The 23763-nt window shown below is 36.3% G+C and overlaps 2 protein-coding genes and 1 non-coding gene across 3 annotated transcripts; 2 read left to right on the top strand and 1 right to left on the bottom strand.

Moving 5' to 3' along the window:
- Window positions 1-394: 394 nt before the first annotated feature.
- Window positions 395-2928, bottom strand: LOC141618150 (protein FAR1-RELATED SEQUENCE 5-like). The gene is made up of 5 exons (XM_074435256.1): window positions 2895-2928; window positions 2714-2755; window positions 2174-2245; window positions 1985-2037; window positions 395-1906 (listed from the first exon to the last, which is right to left on the bottom strand). The coding sequence occupies exons 1-5, from the start codon at window positions 2926-2928 to the stop codon at window positions 395-397; spliced, it is 1713 nt and encodes a 570-aa protein (XP_074291357.1).
- Window positions 2929-6434: 3506 nt separating this feature from the next.
- On the top strand, window positions 6435-18350 carry LOC141623546 (uncharacterized). The gene is made up of 13 exons (XM_074439645.1): window positions 6435-6671; window positions 7937-8010; window positions 8459-8536; window positions 9071-9146; window positions 9829-9893; window positions 12029-12130; window positions 13952-14041; window positions 14647-14721; window positions 14816-14848; window positions 14959-15036; window positions 15162-15224; window positions 15475-15543; window positions 17500-18350. Exons 1-13 carry the CDS (start codon window positions 6629-6631, stop codon window positions 17677-17679), a joined length of 1026 nt encoding a protein of 341 aa, XP_074295746.1. The 5' UTR covers window positions 6435-6628; the 3' UTR covers window positions 17680-18350.
- A 2487-nt stretch (window positions 18351-20837) lies between these two features.
- TRNAS-GCU (transfer RNA serine (anticodon GCU)) lies at window positions 20838-20919 on the top strand. The gene has a single exon. It is a non-coding gene; the product is annotated as a tRNA-Ser (tRNA).
- Window positions 20920-23763: the final 2844 nt, after the last annotated feature.

Below are 23763 nucleotides of genomic sequence, written 5' to 3'. Positions count from 1 at the left end.
AATTTCTCATTGAAACTATGAAGAAGTTCAAGCAGCTCATCACCAAGTTTCTCATTATCCTCAACAAGCGAAACCGAAGTAAATACTTCCGACCACAATTCACTTACCTTGCTTTGGTGGTTTTCTATCGACATACAATCAGCTAGGAGTGTTGTCCCAACAACATTAAAAATAGGGCGGCAGGTTGCATTTTTGCTCCATCTGTCAAATAGATACTCCCTTGGTATTTCATCAAACCCTTTATCCTTCAACACCCACAGAACATGCTTGCAAAGTAATCCGATTCTTTCAAACATTTTACACGAGCAAGAAAACTTGTTACCAGTCAAATCAACTGTGTATACCTTGTTTTTCTCACGGTCTATTATTGAAATATGGTCATTGTAGTCTTCAGTCATCCTCGGTGAAAGACCACAACTAAAACAAGCAGCTTGGAGTTCTTGTTGGAATTCATAAAACAGAGTTGTTGTGTAGAATTCAGCAGTTTTTTTTCCAAAAGCAGAGGTGTTGATAATTTTGGAGAAGAGTTTTTATCATCCGTTGTGACCTTTGAATATTTCCATCGCTGAGCATCCATAGCTGATTGGAAACGCATCCAAAACTCGACAAGAGTAAGGTGCGGGTTAGTGAAATTCCCAAAGAAGCTATTTTCAGATTCTGACCTTGATGTTGTGCGCATAATCCCGCCAAGATATATGTCTCTAAAGTAGGCGGGAATCCAAGTTGCACGAATGTCAAACATTGACTTCAGCCATTCATGATCAGAAAGCTCATACGTGGAAAGAATCACCTTCCATCTCAATTCAAATTCTTCTGTATCAATCTCTCCATCCCAAACTATAGAATTTATTTCCTTCAAAAAGTTAGTGTTTTGGCAAATTGATGGACCGACTTTGTCTGGCAGCTTTTTCATTATATGCCACATGCATAATCGGTGTTGTGTTTTGTCACCAAACACATCTTTTACAGCTTGATTGATGCCTTGGCATTGGTCAGTTATTATTGTAGAAGGATAACAATCACCCATAGCCTTTACAAAGTTGTCAAACAACCACGTAAATGATTCTCCATCTTCCTTTCTTAACAAACCACCCGCAAAAGTGACACAGCTTTTATGGTTGTCCACACCCGTGAAAGGGCAAAACACCATTTTATATTCATTGAAGTTATAAGTAGCATCAAAAGAGACGGCTTCACCAAAAAGGGCATAGTTTTTAATTGAGATTGGATCTGCCCAAAACACCTTACTTAGTCTCTTCTGATCATCCGCATCAAAGTCGAAATAAAATGATGGAGACATAGCCTTCTTTTGCATGAAAGTCTCAAGTAACATCTCAGCATCATATTCCTTGATGTACTTCTTAACATCCCTTGAAATGTTTTTAAAATCTTCTAAAGATGCCCCAACATTTTTGTACCCTTTTACATATTCTTTGAACATTCTAAATGAATCCACCGGACCATGATTAACTTTTGAATTATCCATGATCATTTTCTTGTGAAAGAGATTCAAATTTCTAGATGGTTTCAAATGAACCATTGTTGATGGTGTAACCATAACATGTGTGTGAACCTCGACAAAATCATAAATTTCATATTCACCACTATCCATTCTCCTAAAACTAACCTTAGCTTCACATCCTGTTCTGGTAACAGTCCTCTTCCTTTTAGTTCCCTTATTCCTACTTTTGCCTTCTTTATTACACACACAACGTTTGTGTGTAATAATCCCTTTAACCAATTTTGTTGAATCTAACCTTGGAACAAACCCACAAACTTTGGCATATTTGTTGTAAAAAGCAATGTCATCTTCCAAATTTGGAAATACCATGCCATTCATTGGTTTAACATGTTCTGGACAACTCGGGAATCCGAAAATTATATGTTCAGAACCAACTTGGGGTTTCTACAAGACAATCAACAAAAAGATTGTTATTAATGTGAAACCAATTTTTATTAGCTAGTACAATAATGAGCAAGATACAATTTTTTTACCTGGTGCATCAATCAATGGAACTACACAAGCAATGTCATTGTCTGCACAGGAAATGCACAAGAAGTTATGCATAGTGAGAGATACACATCACTAGCATATTAGATACACCAGTTCATGTATTAAGATACATCTTTTTTAAATTCCAAAATAATGAATATGAAGGTGCATTTATTGTACCTGGTGCATAAGTCAAGGGAAGCGGTATATCAGTACTACCTGAAGCATGGACATTAATAGCAGGTATACTATCTGCAAACATACACATCTCAATCAAATTAGGTACTCTAGTTGTTGTGTCAGAATATATGTTTTTTAGATACAGACCTTTCACTAGCTAGGTACACTCTGTTAGCTACATAGATACACTTCTGTTACTTGCTCAATAAGCAAAACCAAAAAGACAATAAATCATAACTAGCTGGAAAAAAAATTCTGCCCAGGTACATATCTTCATTAGGCTAGATGCACATGTTCAGTTCTCTAATACATACTATTTAGAAATAGAAATTTACCTAGCTGGAAAAATGTACCTAACAAGTTAAAGAGGTGTATCTTGTCTAAGGTCACATTTTCTGACATCTCATGTTAATTCGGTAATAAACATATACATGAATGGATTCATGACTCAATTCATGTATCTACCAAACCATAGATACATTTATACAACTTTCTATATACACACAATATTTTAATTGAAGGAAAATCAGTGATGTGTACCTATAACTTCTTCTATGACTGAATCGTCCTCTCTTCCGTTATCTGTTACAATACAATTAAAAATAAAAAGTATTAGCATACCTAAAGCAATTTCAGCAATGGATCCCTAATTCAATTAATTTTTCTAGGGTTCCCAAAAATGTATTTGGGAGAACAACAATAATCACGAAATTATGAGTACCTGAAGGAGGAGAACATGACGAAATTATCACCATCCTAAAATTAGTAACAAAACATTAATTAAGTCACCATCAAAAACTAAAAACACGATTTGCAATCAAAAATCGTAAACCCTAATTTTTTCAAATTTCAATTGTTCAAAACCTAATTTTTGATTTTTCAATTGTTTATGTGAAACTTACCTTCGATGAGCAGCAATGGAGTTGAAGGTTCGATATAGAGGTGCAGCAATGGAGTAAAGTTACTGGAGAAGGAGATGGAGGAGTTTGATTTTTCGAATATTTTTGGTTAGTTTTTTATGACAGTTTAAGTTAAGACGCGCGTGTAGTCTCATTAAGGTAGGTTCGTACGGTTCGTACATTAAGCTGGTTCGTACCTGATCCCGCCCATATATATATATATATATATATATATATATATATATATAAGAGGCTTTTTTCAGGCAATTCTAGAGACTCCAAATTTTTGAAAACACGATTTTTATTTTTAATAATAAACTCAGCTGAAAATAATTATTTTTGAGCTAATAAAATAAGAGATATAGTAAATTACAAAAAAGATTGAGTTTTATTTTTAAATCCTACATAAGATAAATTACTTTCGAATCTCCAACATACCTCAATAAAATAATTAATGCCAAATAACTATAATCACTATTAAAAAAATTTAAGCGATAAAGTTTGTAATTGTATTAGTGGAAAAGATAAGTTTTCAATTTTGCACTGATATAGTTTTACGCCTAGGCATATATTTCAATTAATAATATTAACTAATTAATAAATGCATTAAATAAATTATCAAACATAAAATAATATATAAGAATAAAATAAAAGTTTGATTATGATTATAAGGGGTAGTATAGGTATTCAATACCAATTTGTTTATATATGGGAGACTTGCTCCCACCGTTGGCAAATTGCATGTATAAATATCTCCTAATTGGTACCCAAGACACTCCGTATAACATTAGCTGTTTTTTTTTTTTTCGTTTTGTATGTATGTGCGCAGTATAGTTAACATTATTTTGTATTGTCTTTTATTGCTCATTTTTATCTACAGTTTAGTTATGAACTTAAATTATTGTATTATTTCATATATAGAACTAATGGTATTGCTCTGCTTTTCTTTTTAGGGAGGAGTACTAACAATTCGGAGTGATATATTTATAATGCTCGTCATTCATATGATTCTTCAAACAAGATCATATACAAAGGTAAATAGTACAGTGATAATTTAAGCCTTTGACTATATTACTCTTTATCAAAGCCGATTTTACTCTCTCAATCTTAATTCACTTATTTTGATTGTGCGGTATGCTTTGCGCATAATGTATGTCAATGCCTTGCTATTAGAAAATCTAGCTTTGAGCAAATTGCACAAATAAAACATTATTTTGCTAATATATTAAATCTTGATGAGTTAATAAAGTTAAGCAAATTATAAAGCTTGCTAATCATGGGCGCGTTCCATTCCCAATTATTTGAAAATATGATTTTTATGATTTTAAATCTATTGAAAACAAGTATTTTATGAGTGCAAGACATACATCATTCATATCTTTCCGAAGTTGCTTAATTGTTCATGCACTTAATTATTTTCATGAATTTCTACTAATCTACATGCTATATTTTCCATGCACAGATATTATCGAGAAACTAATATGACGAATTCAAGTTGGCATATATTTATGGAGTACGAGCAAACAATAATTTACTCCACATCTTCTCTTTTTATAAATTCCAATATACGTTAGGCATTTAAGTTGTTTTAGCTGTCCTATCTTTTTTAGTTAGTTCATCGTCATTTAATATAAGTCAGATTTGTTTAGTATATGTCATAACTTTCGTTTTAAACTAATTCCGAGTCTATGTTTGATAAACTAATTTCGAGTCGTATAATTAAATGTTGAGATTTTGAGCGGTATTAGATAGTCCTGTCTTTCCAAATTACTTAATTTTTTAACGATATTAGTATACTTCTATAGAACATAGGAATTTGATTGGAAATTGTTTTAATAATAACTGGTTTTTCTTAAGGCACATGACTTCGCTAAGATGGTAAGAATGAATGTATCTTCCTATTTCTCATTATTTTTTGGGTGCGCTTCTATTTCTCATTATTAAATCTTAAATAATATTATTTAGAACATAACAATTTAAGTAGGAAATACTAAACCTATAAATAAATAGATATTATTATGTGATTTTGAACATTGTACAATTTGACTCGCACAAAAAAAAAACATTGTACAATTTGATTACAATCATAAAGCAACTCAAACGAGGCACACCGCATTTGACAGGGGGATATAACATCATGATATATTAATATACAAAGTACTGTATTTGATTATATAGAACTTAAAACTCCCTAACGCATGTTATTATTATATAAACCTCTTATTTTTATCAACACATTGACACACCAAATTAACTACGGAGCATCTTCTATCAACAATGAAGATAAAATTTATGCGTGCTAATTAGAAGGCGAAAATGCAATTCACTCATATACGTTGAATCAAGATACGCTTCTGTAATTCAGATTATAATTTTTGATTATTTACATGAAACCCATTCAATTTTTAGTTAGAAAATAAGAGAATTATACCCCTATTAAAAACATAGGATTATATCGAGAGTCCAAGTTCTACGAACTGCTTTCGAGCGATATTAAAGAAAATAAGTGAATTATACCCCTTACCAAACTTTGCAAGGCCATATAAATGATAAGCATTGAAGTAGTCTATATTTATACCATTTTCTATTTTGACGAAATAAAACATTAGATTGACGAGAATTTAAAAATTGAATATATATACTTTTTATCGAAGAGATATGCGCTACGGAGTACTATAACCATTATTATTATACGAAATAGTGTGATTATTCAAATTAAAAGATAAATTCATAAAAAGATACGAGCTTAACTTCGTAGAATTGACCACATATGAGATAAATTAAACATAAATACTGAATTCTAAGAGTGAATGGATGATTTAATACGATTTTTAGGTCTCTAATCAGTTGGTAAATGGGACTAATTATCGTAATTATGGAAAATATAAATTATAAAATAAGACGGTCTCATATCTTAAGACTGTCCATTTTTATAAAAAGTTAATTCAATTAGTGCTAAAAATAAATGAATTCAGTTTTTGTATGGGACCGACTTACAAGAAAAGTGTCTCACTACAAAATTATTGTTCCAAGAAAATCTTAGCTTTATCTGTTCTAAGAAATAACACCCCTCCCAAGTTTTGATGCTATTACTTTAAGAACAATCCACCTAATATATACTATTAAATATTTTATTTGTTTAATTCAATTTAGTGAGAAAGGGTTATAGGATAGATGGTTCAAATTTTTTATACAATAGGTGTTAATTATATACAAGCACATTCTATAGAAAATTACATATATGCCCGTGCCTCGCACAGACATTAAATCTAGTTAGTAAAATTATCGACGATATTTAACACGATCATTGATCATCTGGTACTTTTGAAGTAATATTGAAAGGCTCCATACTCTCTAAATCCGATCGCCCAAGTCCCAACTCGGGGAGGTCCAACACAAAACACACGGCCCAGAAAAGTACAACAAAGGGGGGAGAGAGAGAGAAATGCCGGTTGTCCAAGTCTCTGAATTTCCACCCAAAAAAGTTTGGAACTTTGACTCTTAAACCATACCAAACAACTTAGCTTTCTAATTCTGTTTAGGGTTTTTGATAATCATGTCTCTCCCTCTTGGAAAACTCACTATCCTCATTGGCGCAGGTTATTTGCTTTTTCCTCATTTTTCATTTGATTATGTACTCAATTTGCTTTTTTCTCATTTTTCACCGGTATGGATTTGGTTAATTTTTAGTCATGGAGCTTATTGTTATTGCACTTTGATGAGAATTAATGATCTGGGTCGTATTGCCCACATTGGCGTTTTGCCCTAGATTATTGTGAGACCGTCTCATACGATAATTGGTGATTATATAGCTACATATACACCTACCTAGTAATGATGCTTCAGATGATGTTACCAGTTAGTTTTACTTTATGCTTATCATCTGTTCATCTCTACTGTTATTTTGCCTATGCTAGCCGGGCAAAGTTTAAGTGTATTTGAAGGTTTAGGTTCGATCAACTGAGTGCTCATGTCAATGCTCGATCTAAAAAGTGTCCGGCATTGAGGTAAATTTGAAGGGAGCAGAGAGAGAAATTCATGGTTGCCTAATAAGGGCCAAGGTTAAGATTATTGGTAGTCTTGAGACAAGACTTTGGCAAGTCGTCTTGGCAAGTCTTAAGACAAGACTCATTCAAGACTACCAATTATCTACCGAAGTCTTAATAAAGTCTTAAGTTCAGTCTTGGAAATCCAAGACTCAACTTAAGACTTTGGGTGAGTCTTGACCCCACTTTCAAAAGAAATTATCCAATGAGTGGATTCCATGAGTCATTTCTTTTTGTAAAAAAAAGAAGTGAAGTAGAAAACTAGAGCCTGAGGTGAGTCTGACGGATAATGTATAAAGTTTGAGGTGAGTCTGAACAATAAAGAATTAATAAAAGTTTGTGGAAAGCTGAGATGGCAGTCTTAAGACTTGGAAGAGTCTTAATGATAATCTTACCTAAAATTTGTGGTGGATGTAGGTCATCAAAATTGATGTTTTTTTTTTGAGCTCCTCTTTGTAGTTTTTGTATTTATCGTGGGCTCGTGGCAAATGTTGAGATGGAGTATTGTAGATGAACATAGGAGTATAGGAGGCTTAAAAATGATGAAAGCATCGTGCTATTTATTTTATACAAATAAGGGAGTGCGTAATAGGATTTTAGAATCACGGTCCCTTCTGAGGTGCATTATACACCACAATTACATTTGCTCTAAGATTTCTCGGATTTGAAATCCACCTATTCTGAAAGAGTCTAAGCAGCCTTGTACTCATCTTTCAGTGTCCACCCTCAAGAGCTGCGTCCCTCTATTTGTTGTAGACGTTGATGCTTAAAAGGGGGCATGGTATTGTAACACATAAAAAACTTTACTCTTGTTGCAGGAGTAGTAGGTTCAATCTTGGCTAAAGAAGGGCGTATGCCGAGTGTGTCTGATGTTTTCTCAGGCGCGTTAAAGGTGCATATCTTTAACCAAACTGCAATTCATTCTCAAACTTTTAGGCATTAGTCTCTCTGTATTCACATTGCCATGGGAGTTGAACCATGTCATTAACTTTCATTTTTATTCCTGGTATTGTAATTCACAGCTGCTGTTTTATCTCTTTTTACCTACTATAAATTTATGACTGTGTCTTAAATGGTCTGCCTGGTATATCCTCTACAACAACATAACAACATTATTACACGCTAAGGAGGGGTCAATTTACACCTCTCCCTTGTGTTTACAACACATAATTTTTGCTACCCCACAATATAATTATGATAGAAAGAAGCACAGTTTTGGTATTTTTTCTTTGAAGGCTACTTTCTTGAGAACCTGGTATTATGTCTTTTTTTTTTTTTTTTTTTCCAGTGTTCACTTATCAGTTATCACGTATTCATGTTTGCGGTCTCATCTGTTGCAGATTGCTCTAAAGCCTCTAAAGCAAAGTGATTCAAAGCCTACAACAAGCAAGCCAAGAAATGATGCCTTAATTACTCAGGTTTTTATTCTAATCTTACATTCTTCTATTGTCTTACTAGTTTCTCTGCAAAATCAGCCTGTTCTTTCTCTTAATCCTGACATCACTTTCAGGATTTGGACCTCAGTCACGTAGATGTTGTTCTTTCTCGAAATTTTTTTGGTAGGAGGAATGTACTCTAAGCAAGTGAATGATTTAGAAATAGATTCTTATTTGGGTTACGGGCCATTCTGGTAAACTGTATTTTATTAATTCCTCTTTTCTAAACCTGTTCTGTAGCCCCTTCTCTTGCTGATTTTCTCTTCAATCGTTTCAAGCGTGTATTTATGCTAGGCGAGTGAACTTTTAGAGTAGTTTTTAGTTAAGAAACCCAAGCTAGTTGTTTTCTGTGTGTTGCTGTACTTTCTTGAGTGGTTTACCCACAATTCGAAGCTTTTCAATCTGATTTTTACTCGAGCTTCTATCTTTATCAATCATACAATCGATGAATTATATGTCTTATGATAAATTTTGGTTTTGATTAGCTACTGTATGTCTACATTGTGAATTTTGTAGGTGAATAGTTTAAGACAAGAATTGCAGCTGCTTGCATCCAGCAGACCAGTGACTATTGTGACTTCAAGAGGAACAGGTGTTTAATTTTTAATCTTCTCTTTTGTATTTTGTTTGGTGCAACTTCGTATGATATCCCCCATTCCTGCTGGGACTAAGATTCAGCTGTTTTTCTCCTCTTTTTCATAAGCATGAGAGGGTAACAGTTAGAAGGAGGCCAGGGAGAAAGTCATTTATGCACTGAACATACCATAGTCTCATGTGGTGATACCCAAATAAAAAAAGGAGATATTTACAGCTTTAGCTCTTCAGCTACCTTGAGCCCTTACAACACGTGATTTCAACTAGTCGACAACTTTGTAGACCAACATTGGAAATCCTGACTGAGAGAAGTAATAGCGTGAGAAAAATTTATGACTCCTATCCACTAGACACAAGTAGTTAAAGGAACCACCTCTTAAACTTCAGCATTCCTTTTTCATAGTTCTTTTCCAAACCGTAGGCATCTTTGGCTTTTAACTTTATAAAGAAGACTAGCTAAAATCCCAAAGGAGCTAAGGATAAGTGTCCTAGCCCACTCTCATAGGTGCCTTGAAGAGAAAGTGACATAAGTCTATGCTTCAAGATTTGAAAAGAAAAATAAAGAAATGTATGCTTGACGTTATGCTTAGACGTAAAGATTTTGCATCTCAACACTCTCAAATCTCAGCACATCTCTCATTTCAAAGACTCATGGAGTTTTCAATGTATTTATTTTGTAGGTGGCAGTCGAGTTGGTGTAATCATTGTGATTGTAGTTCTTGGCTATGGATATGTGTGGTGGAAGGTACTCTACTTGACTAGGGCTTTTAGAACAATTGATTTTTCTTTTCTCATTCTCCATTGCGTTTCTTCTTCAGGAATATAACCTCCGTGTCTGTTTCCATTTACCATAACAGATTCTGAGCTTAGTAGAGATGTAAATGTCTACCTTATAAAGAGCCTTATGATTCCATATATGACTGTCGTACCCCAGATTTTGTCTATGTTGAACATCTGTGAACAATACAAAATTATTGTTTAGGCCATAATTAGCTGGAGCAGTGTTCAAGAAAGTATAGATTATTTTTTTTGTTATATCTTTGGCTAAAGTTAAAGTAGCTGCTTTTCCGGATCACTTTTCCTAGCACTGGTATGCACATTTAGCAACCTCCTGACAACATTTAATTTGTTGGTTTCAGTGGTTTCCTGTTTTTTTTTTTTTTGGTCATCTCTCTTGACAAGATGAGGCTGATATCATTGCCAATATTTGTCTGCATGATTTTTTTGTTTTGAATCTTTACAATTCTCCTTGGAAGGAGTGCTATATTCTGCATTGGGTTGGTATGAGGGGCTAAGAGGTGTCAGCTTCATGTCCAAGCTCCCGTTTTAGGATGGCCCTCAGATTGTCTTGTGCCACACTAGCTCTTCAGTCAAATTAGGTTGATGACTTTGACTAGCAAGATCTGAAGTTTCTAGAGTGTAAAGCTATCATTTTTTTTTCACAAGTAGTAGTCCATTTTATTCATTGTCATTTCCGATGGAGCCTATCACTTAGGGGGCGTTTGGTTAGAGAAAGGAAAAGGGAAAGAAAATTAGAAAGGGTAAGAGGGAGAAAGGTAAGTGATTACCTAAAACTTGACTAGTTGTTTGGTTACATCAAGAAAATGAAGTGTGGTGGGTTGTGGTTTGTTTTGGTGTGCAGGTGGTGGTTTAGGTGGGGTGGTTGTGGTGGTGGCGGTGGCATTGTGGTGGTGGCGGTGGCATTGTGGTGGTGGTGGTGGCAGTGGGGTGGTTGTGGTGGTGGTGATGGTGGTGGTGGCGTCATGGTGGTTGTGGCGGTGGTGTTGTGGTGGTGGTTTATGTGGGGTGGCTGTGGTGGTGGTGGTGGTGGCGGCGATGGCGTCTTGATGGTGACTGGTGTGGTGGGAGTCGCAAGTGTGGTGGTAGGTAAATAAGGTGGTTGAAGGGTAACAAGGGTAATGAAATCTCATACCTTGGGGTGTGGGGGGTAAGGAATTAGATGGATTGAGGGGTAAGGAAGGGAATTTCATTCTCTTTGTTTGTGTCAAACAAACACCAACAAAAGAAATCAATAACTTTGTTTCCCTTTCCCTTTCTTATAGACCTCCAACCAAACTCCCCCTTATTATTTTTGGTTATGAAATGGGATAAGGTACAAAGACTTATTAAACCAGCTACTCTTCTTTCTACTGGATTAAATGTGATTCTTGACGTAATTTTCATTATGGGTCATCCTAAAACAACCTTTTGTGTTGTAAGATAGTGATAAGGTTGCATGCACCATACCCCTCTTATCCCGCCGTTTGTGGGAGCCCTTGATGTGCTTTGGTAATGTTGTTGTTTTAGTCTAACTTATTAAATGGTAAAAAGAAAAGTGAATTCAAGTACAAACAACACCATAAATTAACAAACCCACAAAGCCATTAGAAAAGCTATTTCACTACAAAAGAAAGGCTAATAGATTCCAGACTATATAAAAGCTCGATCAACACCAACTCCATATTATGATAGTTATCATTTAATACAGCATGAGAATCCGAGACAATAAAATACCAGAGTCATCTTAAGATAAAAACACTTCCATGATCCTAATTCATCTGTATAGCTATCATTATGCGTTTATGTGGGCTTGTGGCTGATTTTGTTGATTTAAGTACATGATAAAATGTTTCATATTTCTTTTCATGAGAATGTGTTGTTTCTTTTCCTAAATTCTCTTCCGATTCTCGTCTTTCAGTGGTTTAAATAAACATGCGATACTGACATGGATGAAGCTTATATGTTTGCCAGATAACCATTTTCCCTCCCCTCGTATTTTCATGTTGTTCTCATCTTATTCTAGTCTAAGTGCTCTTTAATCTTACATATTGCAAAGCTGAAGTGGCTGGGCTCATGCTAACTCACTCACATTTTTGTTAGGGTTGGAAACTTCCTAATTTCATGTTTGCCACCAAGCGAGGCCTGAAAGATGCCTGCAATTCTGTGTCTGCTGAGCTTGATAAAGTTTTCCGCTCCGTCAAGGTTGGTTTGATCACCCGTTGTGGTTATGAATCTTTTTTTTTTTTTTTTTTTTTTTTTTTTTTTTTTTTCAAAATTCTGTTTTGTAAATCGCTGTAACTGTTGAAAGTTGTTCTCTGACTTGGCATACAAGTCTGATTTCTTCTCATTACTATATTTATTTAATTTTATACTGATATGGCCGTCTCCCAATTATGAGTGATCAATCTATCTCTCACTTGAATGATTCTTAGGATATAAACTTTCATTGTGAATAGAGAATTAAAAGTTCCTAGTTCTTTATCTTTCCTGGTTAAGCTTTGTGATTACTGAAGATTGATGCATCGTGCATGACTAACTGTAATGAAGGGCAATAAATGTTGACAGTAGATGACACTGGTAAAAGAAGTATCAGGCTTGATGATAAACGAGTCGACAAGAAATGCATCAAAATGTGTCAATGAACATGTGTCGTCAACAACTTTTTTGTCCTTGGGTTCTCTCTCTATGGAATTTCTTGTTGTGTATGTCACTCTTATAATCTTAAATGCTCAATGGAGCCAAAGGGTCACTATTTTTTGTTATTGTTGTTGTCTGGAGTATGATGGATTAAGTAGAATGACGCATGAAACTACCCGTGATTGTGTTTTCAAGTAACCAATGTGATTTATGATCTTAGTTTGAGCGCAACAGTGTCGATTTGATGAGACACGAGGCAAAGGCACATGCTTTTTTACGCAAGGCGCACTTTTTTTTTTACAAGCCTTTCAACTAGTTCTATACCCTCACAAATATTAAGGGTGTGATTGGATACAAAAATGGAGGGAAAAGGAGGGGAGGGAAAGGGAGGAAAGGGAAGGAGAGAGGGAATGGGACAAGTAGTCTTCCCTCCATATCTTTTCTATGTCGGTGGGATTTTGATTAGCCTTGGAGGAGGGAAAATAGACCCCTCCATTTACCTCCTACCCTGTTTGTTAAGCAAACAAGGGGCTTCTTCCTATTTCCCTCCCTTTGCCTCCAATTCCCCCAATCCAAACAATACCTGAAGGGAAGAAAATATTATTCAGCGTATGTCATACGAAGTAATAGTTTCCACACTGTGTTGTCTTTTCTTTTTAATGAGAGCTGCTAGCACAGATGCCAAAATCTATAGCATAGCCACGAGGTAGGTCATCTGAGAAGAGATATGCACATGGATTGCAGATTTGCGGGACATGAAAATTACACAAGGATGGTTAGATAAACTACCCTCTTCTAATATGCAGTAAGATGTGAATATATCAGTAAATTATCCCAGAATCTTGTCTTGTTAAATAAAATACTACCAGAACATAGTCAAGTATATAGCTCAAGATACATCAAGACTCAAGAGGGACATAGATAAAGAAGAGGAACAGAGATGAACATTACAGATATTAGAAAAGGCAAAACGAAAAACAGGGAAGAGAAGATTAAAAAAATGAGAAGAATATAGATGAGTTGAAATGAAGAACAGAGAAGGTAGGAGAGAAGAGAAGACGAAAAAAGAGAGACAGATTTGAGGAAAAGGAAGATAAACATACGAGAAACAGGCCTTTGACAGAATGTAAGTGTAACTCTGTTGTGTAGAAGAGAAACGACAAGAAATAATTTAGTTAAGCACATAGCTGGATCATCCGGATGTAAATTAAAAAAAAACAACAAATTACTCAAGACGCACCTCAAGCCAAGTGGCACGTGCCTTTGTGTGTGGCTTTTAGACACATCTCGCCTAGTCACTGAAATGTTATTGATCACGTCTCGCAACTAGGTGCGCCTAGTTTACTGTTTTTTATCTCCTGGTTTCACGTGCATTCCTTGCTGCAGCTCACCAGGAAAAAATTATCTTCCACACTTGACGAGTCAAGTTGCAAATACGATGAAATTGTCGCTTCTACCCTAATCACTAAAGATGAGGTATAGTTTCGTAACTGCCATTCTGTAATGTCGTTTCTTTCTTGAAGTTACAAGTTCTCTGGAATAGCAGAAGTGGCTGTATTTGTTTTGAAACTCCAATGCAGTCCTTGTTTATATTTATAATTTTGATGACAAATGTATAAAAACATCTTTAGTTCTGCGGAAAAGCAAGAACCGGCTGTATTTATTATTACTTTTTTAATGTGGAATGGGTGCCCAATCATTTGATATGGTCCTTTCTTTTTTATAAAATGCAGGAGATTAACATCCAGAAATGTTCGCTACTGCACAGTAGTTAGGATTTTGTGCTTTTGCAGAACAATCTGAACCCAGAATTTTTAAAATAGTGCACTAAATCTCGTTAACTTTTAAAATAATTTAAGGCTTCCACCTATAACTAGGTAAGGGGATTCAATCATCCTAGAATTTACGCATAAATTTACTACTTTAGTCTTACACATAACTCTCATCCTCTCCTTTAGCTCTGGATAATGCTGTGTACATTTAGCCTCGTGGAATCTGAGTGGGATCTTAAAACCTTGATTAAATATTAATTATGTTGATTCATTTCATGCTGTCTCGCTAAACTCTCTATATATTTACAGGTTACTGATGTTTGTGGAAAGGTGTCCAAATTCAGTGTTGATGTCCAAGCTGTCCATAATCAAATCCGGACGCTGGTGACTTACAGTTCCATAACTTCTTTTCTGCGAGTAAAGTAATATATCAAGCCCCAATCCCCCTTTTCTCTGACTAGCATTTTTTGTATGCCAGGAGACAAAGATGGGCAAAATACAAACAAAGCAGGTGCAATTATAGATCTTTTAAACTTGAAGACTTTATCTACAAGACTACAAAGCATAATTGCATGTAAAAACATTTGATTTTATTTGACAATTGTTGGTAACAACTCTCAGGATGTGACAAAGGAAGGAGTTGCGAGACTGTTACTTTGTACCCTCGATGCAGACAATAAATTAAATGATCTTATTCAGGCATGACTCCGTTATGTCTCCTATATTTTGGGAGTTAATTGTTTTTTTTTTCCTTTTCTTTGTGTTGTTTAGTACCAGTGAGCTTTTCATTTAATAGGATGTGAATCTTATCTCTGGTATTGCAGGACCCTTCATGTAGTGCTTCTAGGCCTGCTCTTGAACATACACGAGTTGCAGTTTGCTCAAGGGTAAATAATTTGAAGTAGTTATGTAATTCATGTTCCTTTTTCCATAGATCAAACTACGGTGTGCATTTAATCTCCTTACCTTTTTCCATAGGCGAGAGCCGTAAATTAATGCGTAAATTCTGCAGTAGATTAACATCCAGAAATGTTCGCTACTGCACAATATTTATGATTCTGTGCTTTTGCGGAACAATCTGAACCTGGAACTTTTTAAATAATGTACTAAATCTTATTATTTACCATGACATGGCAGAGTATGTCTTTGCCTACTGCTTTGCCCTTGGAGCTACCCTCCCCTCCAGCTTCCGATGGATCTTGTGAGGTATGCTTTTGTATGTTCACAAAGTCAGAATGGCCATGTTTTACATCATAATAGTGGAGCTTTCTTACATGCTCTCTACCTCATTTTTTGATATGTACATGGCTAGTGTCTTGGTCAACACATGTATGGTAAAAGGGCCACTTCTATAGGGAGCTTGCTCTGTTTTTTTTCCCTTTCCATGGACCACGAATGGAGAGCAAGCTAGTGTGAGCCCCCAAATCTCTTTTATTCCATGTTCCATGGCTATTGTCTTTAATTTACTAATCAATTCACAATGATCCAACATCCAACCTTAGTTTAAAAAAGCGCGCCTGAGGCGCGCCTAGGCGCAACGCGCAGTGAGGCGCCAACCAAATCGCATCAGACACTGAGGCGCATGGAGTGCAAAAGGCACACCTAAGGCGCAACTAGTGAGGCGCACACGAGGTGCATTAGTGTGTAATTCCATTTTTTTTTTCAAAATTCTTTTATTTTACCCTTCTTTTCTCCCCCTTATCCTTAATTTTCACTTTTAAAAACATGTTAGCCCTCTTTAAAACAAAAAAAAGGGACTATTCTTGCATAAAATTTGATTGTAAAATATGGATGTTCTTTTGAAAATCAGTGCGCCTCGTGTGCAAAAGACGTGCGCCTTCGCCTCTCGCCTTGCACCTTAGCCCCTTGGGACCCCATCGCCTCAGTGCGCCTTGCGCTTTCTCAAACTAAGCATCCGACTAAGTGTTGTACCATGTGGGAGCTCCTCCCTTCATCAGCTTCCTTGGCTTTCTTTTAACGTCCATTCTTTGGACATTTGCAATCTATATACTCCCTTCATTTCATAGGGATCTTTACACTTTTAATTTCCCCTCGCATAATTTGAAAAGTGTAAAGAACTCACTGAAATGAACGTAATAATAACAGAGGTAAAAGTGATTCAAATTGCATATTACCCGAACTAGATATATTACTCAAAAGATGTATAGTACTATATTAAATAAGGGACCTTTGGACCTTTATTAGTAGGATGTTCGATCTTGTCATGAATCTTTGTATTGTTTCGAAAGTATTCTCTTATCTTGTTTTGCAAAATAATCTTTTTTCACAACCTTACTAGGAGTCCCTGGAGCTCACTTTGTTTTGCCTCGGTTGAAACTACCAAATAACTTCTCAAGCTCCACAACTTTCTCGAGACGGTGGCAGTAATTTACCCTTTTCTTGCTAAAAAAAACCCTATTTTCAGTGGGATATTCTGTTGCTTCTCTCAATGTCTTTCAATTGAAAGAGGTTCATTGAGTTTGAGAAAGATGTGGAATTTGAGAAGATATTTGGTAATTGTAAACGAGACAAAAAAGCTACTAATGAAATGTAGATAGTAGACAAAAAGGACTTTATTTTAACAGAAAAATCTCGGCATTCGTGACAAGCTGGTTCGTGAAGTTGATATTATTGTGTAGATAGTAGAGTACATTCACAACTATATATAGATTCAGGATGTGCTACTAATGATGTACACATTTGGAGTAATAATATAAAATTGAAGCACTCCTTAAGTCCTAAGGCTCTTATATAAATTGCAACTGTTCAATCCATAGACAATGCAAGAAAGGAATGACTTAAGGAGCTTCAAGATTGTATAACACTCAGCTGGATTATTATGAATCCAGAAGGTAGGTTAATGGAGAGCTTCTCCTGGAGTACATGTCCAGAAAGTTGTACTGTGCAAGAAAAAAGAATAAAAAAAAAGAAGAAAAGCTCTTTCTGTTCTCCAACAATGAAGAGCTTCTATTGTACATGTTCTCCAATTTTCTCCATGGAGGACATAGGATAGCAAGAGAGCGTGGGTAAAAAATGCCTTTTCTTGCTCTCTAACGATGGAGAACACCGTGGTGGAAAACTTTTATTTTATGTAGTACGACTGTTAGACCTTTGAGTTTCATGATGTTGTCGACTGGTTCCAATACATTGAATGTCTTGCAGGAATATCGCGGAGTTATGGGGGCTGCAGAAAATGGAGACAGTGCTAGTGTCTCCAACGGAGAATGTGTATCAGAAACCACAGAAATTCTTGCCATCCCTGATCAGACCCGTAGCCAGCCAGCAAGAAGTCCCGGTTTTCTTTCTCGTACGATTAGTGCCACTCTGAATTTCAAGTTCTAATACATAATATGGACCGATACAATTGTCGACTTCCATCTGGATATCTACATTTTCCGGGAACGCATTGGCTCGACTTACAATGAATGCGCTGAGGGTGTCTAAATTTTGTAGACATGCAAAAATGACTAGGTTTAGGATTGTTGATCTTGTACAATATCAAATATCAGCAAGTGCGCGAGGCAGCATTAATATCTGAAGTACGAAGAGAAGAGGCTTGTATTTATGGTGTAACCTCAGCTTTGTTTAGTTTTTACTCCCGTCAAACTGATAGGTAGACAGTGGAAAAAGGCAACAAGATAGTTGATATCGCTAATCACGCTGTCGATGCTATTGTGGGTTTATGGTTGGCCCACAAAGAAAAGCTTTTACTCTCAGCTGTTACTGCTTTACAAATTGACAAAACAATAGCTAAGCATCCAATTTATTAAAATTGATTCTGACCAGCCACCACAACCGTGATTATTGTTGTATGATATAGACTCAAATGTAAGATTAAGCCTGAGTAAGTGTGTATTCTTGGTTTTACATGAACGACTGTCAAGTATATTTTCATTCTGGAGGAAGAATGTAATAAAGATTGCAACTCATAATCGGCTGCTCGAATGCTTACTGTGAAAGCGACTGTTTTCTGGAAATTTATCGAATTTGCTTAGTACATCAAATTCACAACCAAACGGCCAAACTTATGAACGCTAATATTCTCTTCAATAGTCTGGGCGTCTACAATGGAGGATCCAATCCAGGAACAATAGCGATTAGCTTTCACATCTCTAGGTTTCTAGAGTATATACACTATTAATGCAGTTTTCAGCATTACCTCGACTGTGTGACCAATTCCATGAACACAAATGTTGTCGTTAAATAGCTTATTTGTAACTCTTGGGATATTGAAAGTTATTCTTGTCCTGTTGTCTGTCAAATTTTCAAGGCATTTAAATAGAAAGTCTTGAATCTACGACCAAATCCAGGATTACTATTTCTGCAATCATATTTTTAAGGTATGTACAACGAAGAATCTCAACTCCATGAGCAAAACCCAGGAACATTAATGTTTTTTTTTTTTTTTTGCAGCTGTAAAGAGAAATGTTTACATATAAATTGTACGACTCAGAGAGTCCTACATACATACAACATTATTTAAAGTAAAATTACAACTTCCTGTTAAACTAGTATGGTAGATGAGATGTCGGTTAACTGCAACATGTTGGTGGAGTGCGGTAGCTTGTACTTGAACTTTATCATGCACGACATCTACATGGCACGAGACTCCCAAAGACCATAGAAACATTTGCTCTAATAAGTGACGGGAACAAGATGCACTTACGCCACAAGAACGCAGAAAGGGAAAGGCGAAAACAAGCCAAACAGACTTGCCTCCAAAGGAGAAAGATCTCCTACATCTTGAAGAACCAACCTGACAGACCAAAGACCAATAACCAAAGTCGCCGCACCAGCAGACGGACCAACACACAAATTGCTCCTCAACCAAACACCTGGTCATAAACACCATAGGGAACCATCCTACGATGCATCCAACATAGACCGGACACAACCTCATCCCGTCATTATTCTTATGATAGATTATTATTAAGAACAACAAAAGGAACAAAAGACAAATAAACACAAGCATGGACGATAATGAGAAGCAGACCACCGAATCCAACCAAACCCAACACCACTTCCGACCCAACTTGGACCTACCCGATCACACCTCAAACGGGACAATACCACACCAACTTTGACCCACCCCATTCAAAGAAAACCACAGACCCAACCAAACTCACCATGGCAGACGCAGAGCCTGCCCACACCAAAGGACACGACCACCATTGACACCCAAACGAAAACCCAAGAACACATACCTTACCAGCAACCTTACATGCAACCAGACTTAAACACGAAGGCCCAAACAAATAGCATAAAAACGCCCAAAATGGATTCGATAGGTGGGGGAAGGGGCGAGGGGGAGGGAAACACCATATCGATCCACAGAGCAAAACCACATAAATCACAACAACTCAAAACTGATGGATTATGTCCATCCTAAGGACCCTATAAGTGGGGGAGGGGGCGAGGGACACCATATCGACCCAAAGAAAACACCACATAAACCACCAAGACTCGAAAAAGACGGGTTAAACCCATCCCAAGGACAGACGGAAACCAAACAGACAAGGGCGAGGGGACGGGGACCACACCCTAGGATTGCATGCAAGACTGGCCAAGGAAGAGGCGAGGAATAGGAGAACGATCGGGACAAAGGCAGACAACCTCCACCAACCAGCGAAGACGGAGACAGATCAATAGGAAGCCAAAGAAACGAACAAAAGTAGGGTAAAAATTGGGAGTGATAAGAAAGGGAGGTGAGATCAATTGCCGGAGATGGGTCAAGGGATGACCCCATCTTCGGCGACAAGAGTAGAAGAAGATGAGGGGACAGAGGGTGGAAGGCGAAGGCGGTGGCTCAAGGAGTATTAGGTTTAGGGGTTTTTGTTTTTAGAGAGAAGGGAGAATCATAAAAGCATGTTAATATCCGACATAGAAGCTTTGTCATCACATTTCCAGTACAAAAAATATTAGACCAAACCCTTTTTATTGCAGGAGCTTATTTGGTACCGCTCGGGATATTATAAACTATTTATGGCTAGATAATAAATCCCTTGTTTCATTTAGAAAAGCTTAGATTAAAAATTCAGTCTAGTTGTAGTTCTCAATAGCAAAGGCCTTCTCCAATCTAGACAAGATTCCGATGGAGAGTTAGCATTCGAAAACAATATTCGTTGCTTATACTATTAGACATATAAAATTATGAACATTTGAGTCGATTTCAAAATTGTGGATAGTAATGGACCATATTGTTTCTATGCTTATATCGTTTCCTTCATCATCTCCTTAACATTTTCCACGGGTAAAGTGAAAAAGAACAAGTATCAATAGTCTTTTCATACTATAAAATTAAAGGCTAAAATAATAAACAAATTATTCAAAATCAGAAAATGTAAATTACATTTTGGGCTAAAAGTTGGGGTACAAGTATAACCGTACAACCACAACGATGATTAGCAAATACATATAGGTATAGCAGAAGCAATGAAGCATGCTGATGGATATTCACTAGAAATTAATTGATTAATTTAAACTAGATAAATAGCACAATAGTCGGTTTGGCCGAGTGGTTAAGGCGTGTGCCTGCTAAGTACATGGGGTTTCCCCGCGAGAGTTTGAATCTCTCAGGTGACGGTTTTTTTCAAAATTATTTGACCTCTTTTTAAAAAAAAAATTATTTCACCTTTTTAAAAAAAAAATTTATTTGACCTGTTCCTCTCATTAAGCTTTGTTAATTGTTAGCTTTATGACAAACTAGCTTAGGACTTTGCACAAACATGTATATAAATTGTATACATAGATACTCTCTCCGTCATGGTCATTTGTTGTCCTTTATTTGGCCCAAAGATCAAGAAGAGGGGAGGAGGCCAATTGTAATATAATAAGTGGACCAAATTGAGTTTGAAAGATGACATTGCTTATCAAATGCAATCCTAAAATAGAAAGGACAACAATTGACTGAGACAACCTAAAATGAAAAAAGACAACAAATGACCGGGACAGAGGAGTAAGTTTTTAAATTTTAAATATTTATAACATTATTTGATTTTGAATATTCATATTATATAAAGTAAATGTCTTCCCATATATTACATGAGAATTATGTACTCACACATACAATTACAACGAAAATACTTATGGGGGTTTGGAATGGAATCAGTGACGTAGCCACTGCTGGGTCAGACTGGGTCGTGGCCCGGGGTAAGACTAGAGTAGGCAATGGGCCGTCTTTGGCGGCCCGTCTTCACCCACCGTCTTTCCCCAAAATTGGCCCGGCCCAAGCACGGATATTGGGCTCCTCGGGCCGTGCCGTGCCAGGCCCCACCGATCAAACCTACGCCACGCCCGCTCAAGGCACGACCATTTTTCGTGCTTTCGGGCGTGCCCGGCCCATGGGCTTTTCGTGCCTTGTCAGTGGGCCGCCCATGTGCTTTAATATTTTTTTTATTTAAATAAAAAAGTTATATAATTGATATATTTTTAGTACTTTTTGTTTAATAAATGATGATTAATGGTTTAAATATATATTTTATTAAATATTAGTGTACTTTTAGTTTAATAAATGATGATTAATGGCTTAAATATATATTTTGTTAAATGTTCTCAGTACTTTTATTTAATAAATAATAATAAACGGGCCATTCTTCGTGCCGGGCCGTGCCAAGCCCGTCGTGCCTGGTGCGTGCGGGCTCCACCGTGCTTTGCCGTGTCCGTGCCTGTAAAAGCACGATTTTTGATGAAAATCGCGTCGGAGCCCGTCCAAAGCCCATTCGTGCCGTGCCCGTGCTTCCTCGATTTTCTCGTCGGGCCGTGCCGTGCCGTGTTGTGGGCCGTGCCTGGCCGTGCCGCCCACAGGCCCGCGGCCCTTTATGCCAACTCTAGGTAAGACTATAGATTCATCTATAAAATGTAATGAATGTTCAATCGTTAGTATAATAGTGGCCCATTGGTTTGAGTAATGGTAGCCAAGAATTCTCATTTGTTCAGCAAGCTTAGTGTTCGAATCTTGCTTTCAACATTTTTTTTTTGTGAAATTTCTTTATTTTGTTTGGATATCTCTAACATTTTCCTTTTTTTAAAAAAAAAATCTTTATTTTGTTTGGATATGTATCATTAATTCATACGTGTAGTATTAATAAACAAATTAAACAATTGCTAGTATATCATTATAGTTCATTAAAAACTTTTAAAGTTAAATGATACAATAATTCTTTTTGTTAATGGAGTTTAGTGATTAAAACTTGGGTAAAATTCGATCTAGGTTCAAGCCTCTTCAAGAGCAAAATCTTGTGGAGCATTCTTGGCTTGAGTTCATGCCTAATAGACTTCACCCAGTGCGCACCGAAGATAGCAGCTGCGGGTTCCTTTGTCATAAAAAAAAAAAAAAAAACTTCATCAAATATTATTGTGGGGAATATTCTTTTTTTTTTTCTTTTTTTTTTTCGTTTCATTAAACAAAACTATATTATTAATGTTTCAATTGACGAATTAAATCTCACACCGTTAGTTATTATAAAACCGTAATATAATAATATGTGGTATGTTTTTTTTTTTTTTTTGGTCAATCGAAGCACGCACTTAGTCGCATTACAATAGAGGGGAGAGAGGATTCGAACCTGAGACCTATTGTCCATAATACCTCTGTCTTAACCACTAGATTAAGACATCTTCGGTTATGTGGTATGTTTTGCATAAATTCGGCCCATGTTACATTTTCAGCCTGGCTACGTCCCTGAATGGAATTAAACCAAACGAGCCCTTAGTTATTTTACAACTTTAAGGGTCCGTTTGGATTGAAAGAATTGGAGAGAAGGGGAGGGGAGGGAAAGGGAGGAATTCAATTTCCTTTGTTTGGATAAAAAATATGGGAGAAAGAAAATTGAAGGGGAGAGAAATGAGAGGACTTATTTTCCCTCCTATAGAACAAACTATAATCTTTCCAAGGGTGGCATGATTTAGAAAGAAAACATTATTTGGATTCTAATTATACCACCAGCATCCTTCAATCCTCCATCCATTCTTCATCTCCCTCCTTCCTCCCTTTCCATTTTCCTTCATATTTTTTGTTATCCAAACACCCACATCCCATTTGCTCTCCCCTTCTCCCCCCCCTCACTTCACCTCCCCTCACTCCCCCTCCCCTCCCCTTCCCTCCTAAAATTGTATCCAAACGGACCCTAAAGAATCCTAACCCATTATACAATAATTTTGTACAAAAATGGAAATTTTATCTCTACAAATTTTATTTATTTCACTCCCTAATAGAAATCTAATATTTCCTAAAGAGAAAAAAGAAAACGTCTCGATCAATAAAAACTTACCTATGATTAGGGGAAATGTATTAAGTGTTTAGTCATCAAACTTGATCTTCACCTACCTATAAAAGAACATTACCATGAAAAAATTATCTTTCTAATTAAGGAAATTAATTATCTTTCTAATCAAGGAAATTAATTTACGTGGCAGTCACACCTTACT

Source organism: Silene latifolia, chromosome X (assembly GCF_048544455.1).
Source record: "Silene latifolia isolate original U9 population chromosome X, ASM4854445v1, whole genome shotgun sequence".
Classification (NCBI taxonomy): domain Eukaryota; kingdom Viridiplantae; phylum Streptophyta; class Magnoliopsida; order Caryophyllales; family Caryophyllaceae; genus Silene; species Silene latifolia.
This window is presented reverse-complemented; position numbering and strand designations above follow the sequence as displayed.

What these genes read in the sequence shown, in the direction of transcription:
- LOC141618150 (XM_074435256.1), bottom strand. Translation starts at nt 2,928, where the DNA reads ATGGTGATAATTTCGTCATGTTCTCCTCCTTCAG. An exon ending in GTCATGTTCTCCTCCTTCAG is followed by an intron (nt 2,756 to 2,894) that starts GTACTCATAATT and finishes GTATTGTAACAG; the next exon opens with ATAACGGAAGAGAGGACGAT. An exon ending in TCCCTTGACTTATGCACCAG is followed by an intron (nt 2,038 to 2,173) that starts GTACAATAAATG and finishes TTTCCTGTGCAG; the next exon opens with ACAATGACATTGCTTGTGTA.
- LOC141623546 (XM_074439645.1), top strand. Translation starts at nt 6,629, where the DNA reads ATGTCTCTCCCTCTTGGAAAACTCACTATCCTCATTGGCGCAG. An exon ending in TTTTCTCAGGCGCGTTAAAG is followed by an intron (nt 8,011 to 8,458) that starts GTGCATATCTTT and finishes CATCTGTTGCAG; the next exon opens with ATTGCTCTAAAGCCTCTAAA. An exon ending in ATGGATATGTGTGGTGGAAG is followed by an intron (nt 9,894 to 12,028) that starts GTACTCTACTTG and finishes CATTTTTGTTAG; the next exon opens with GGTTGGAAACTTCCTAATTT.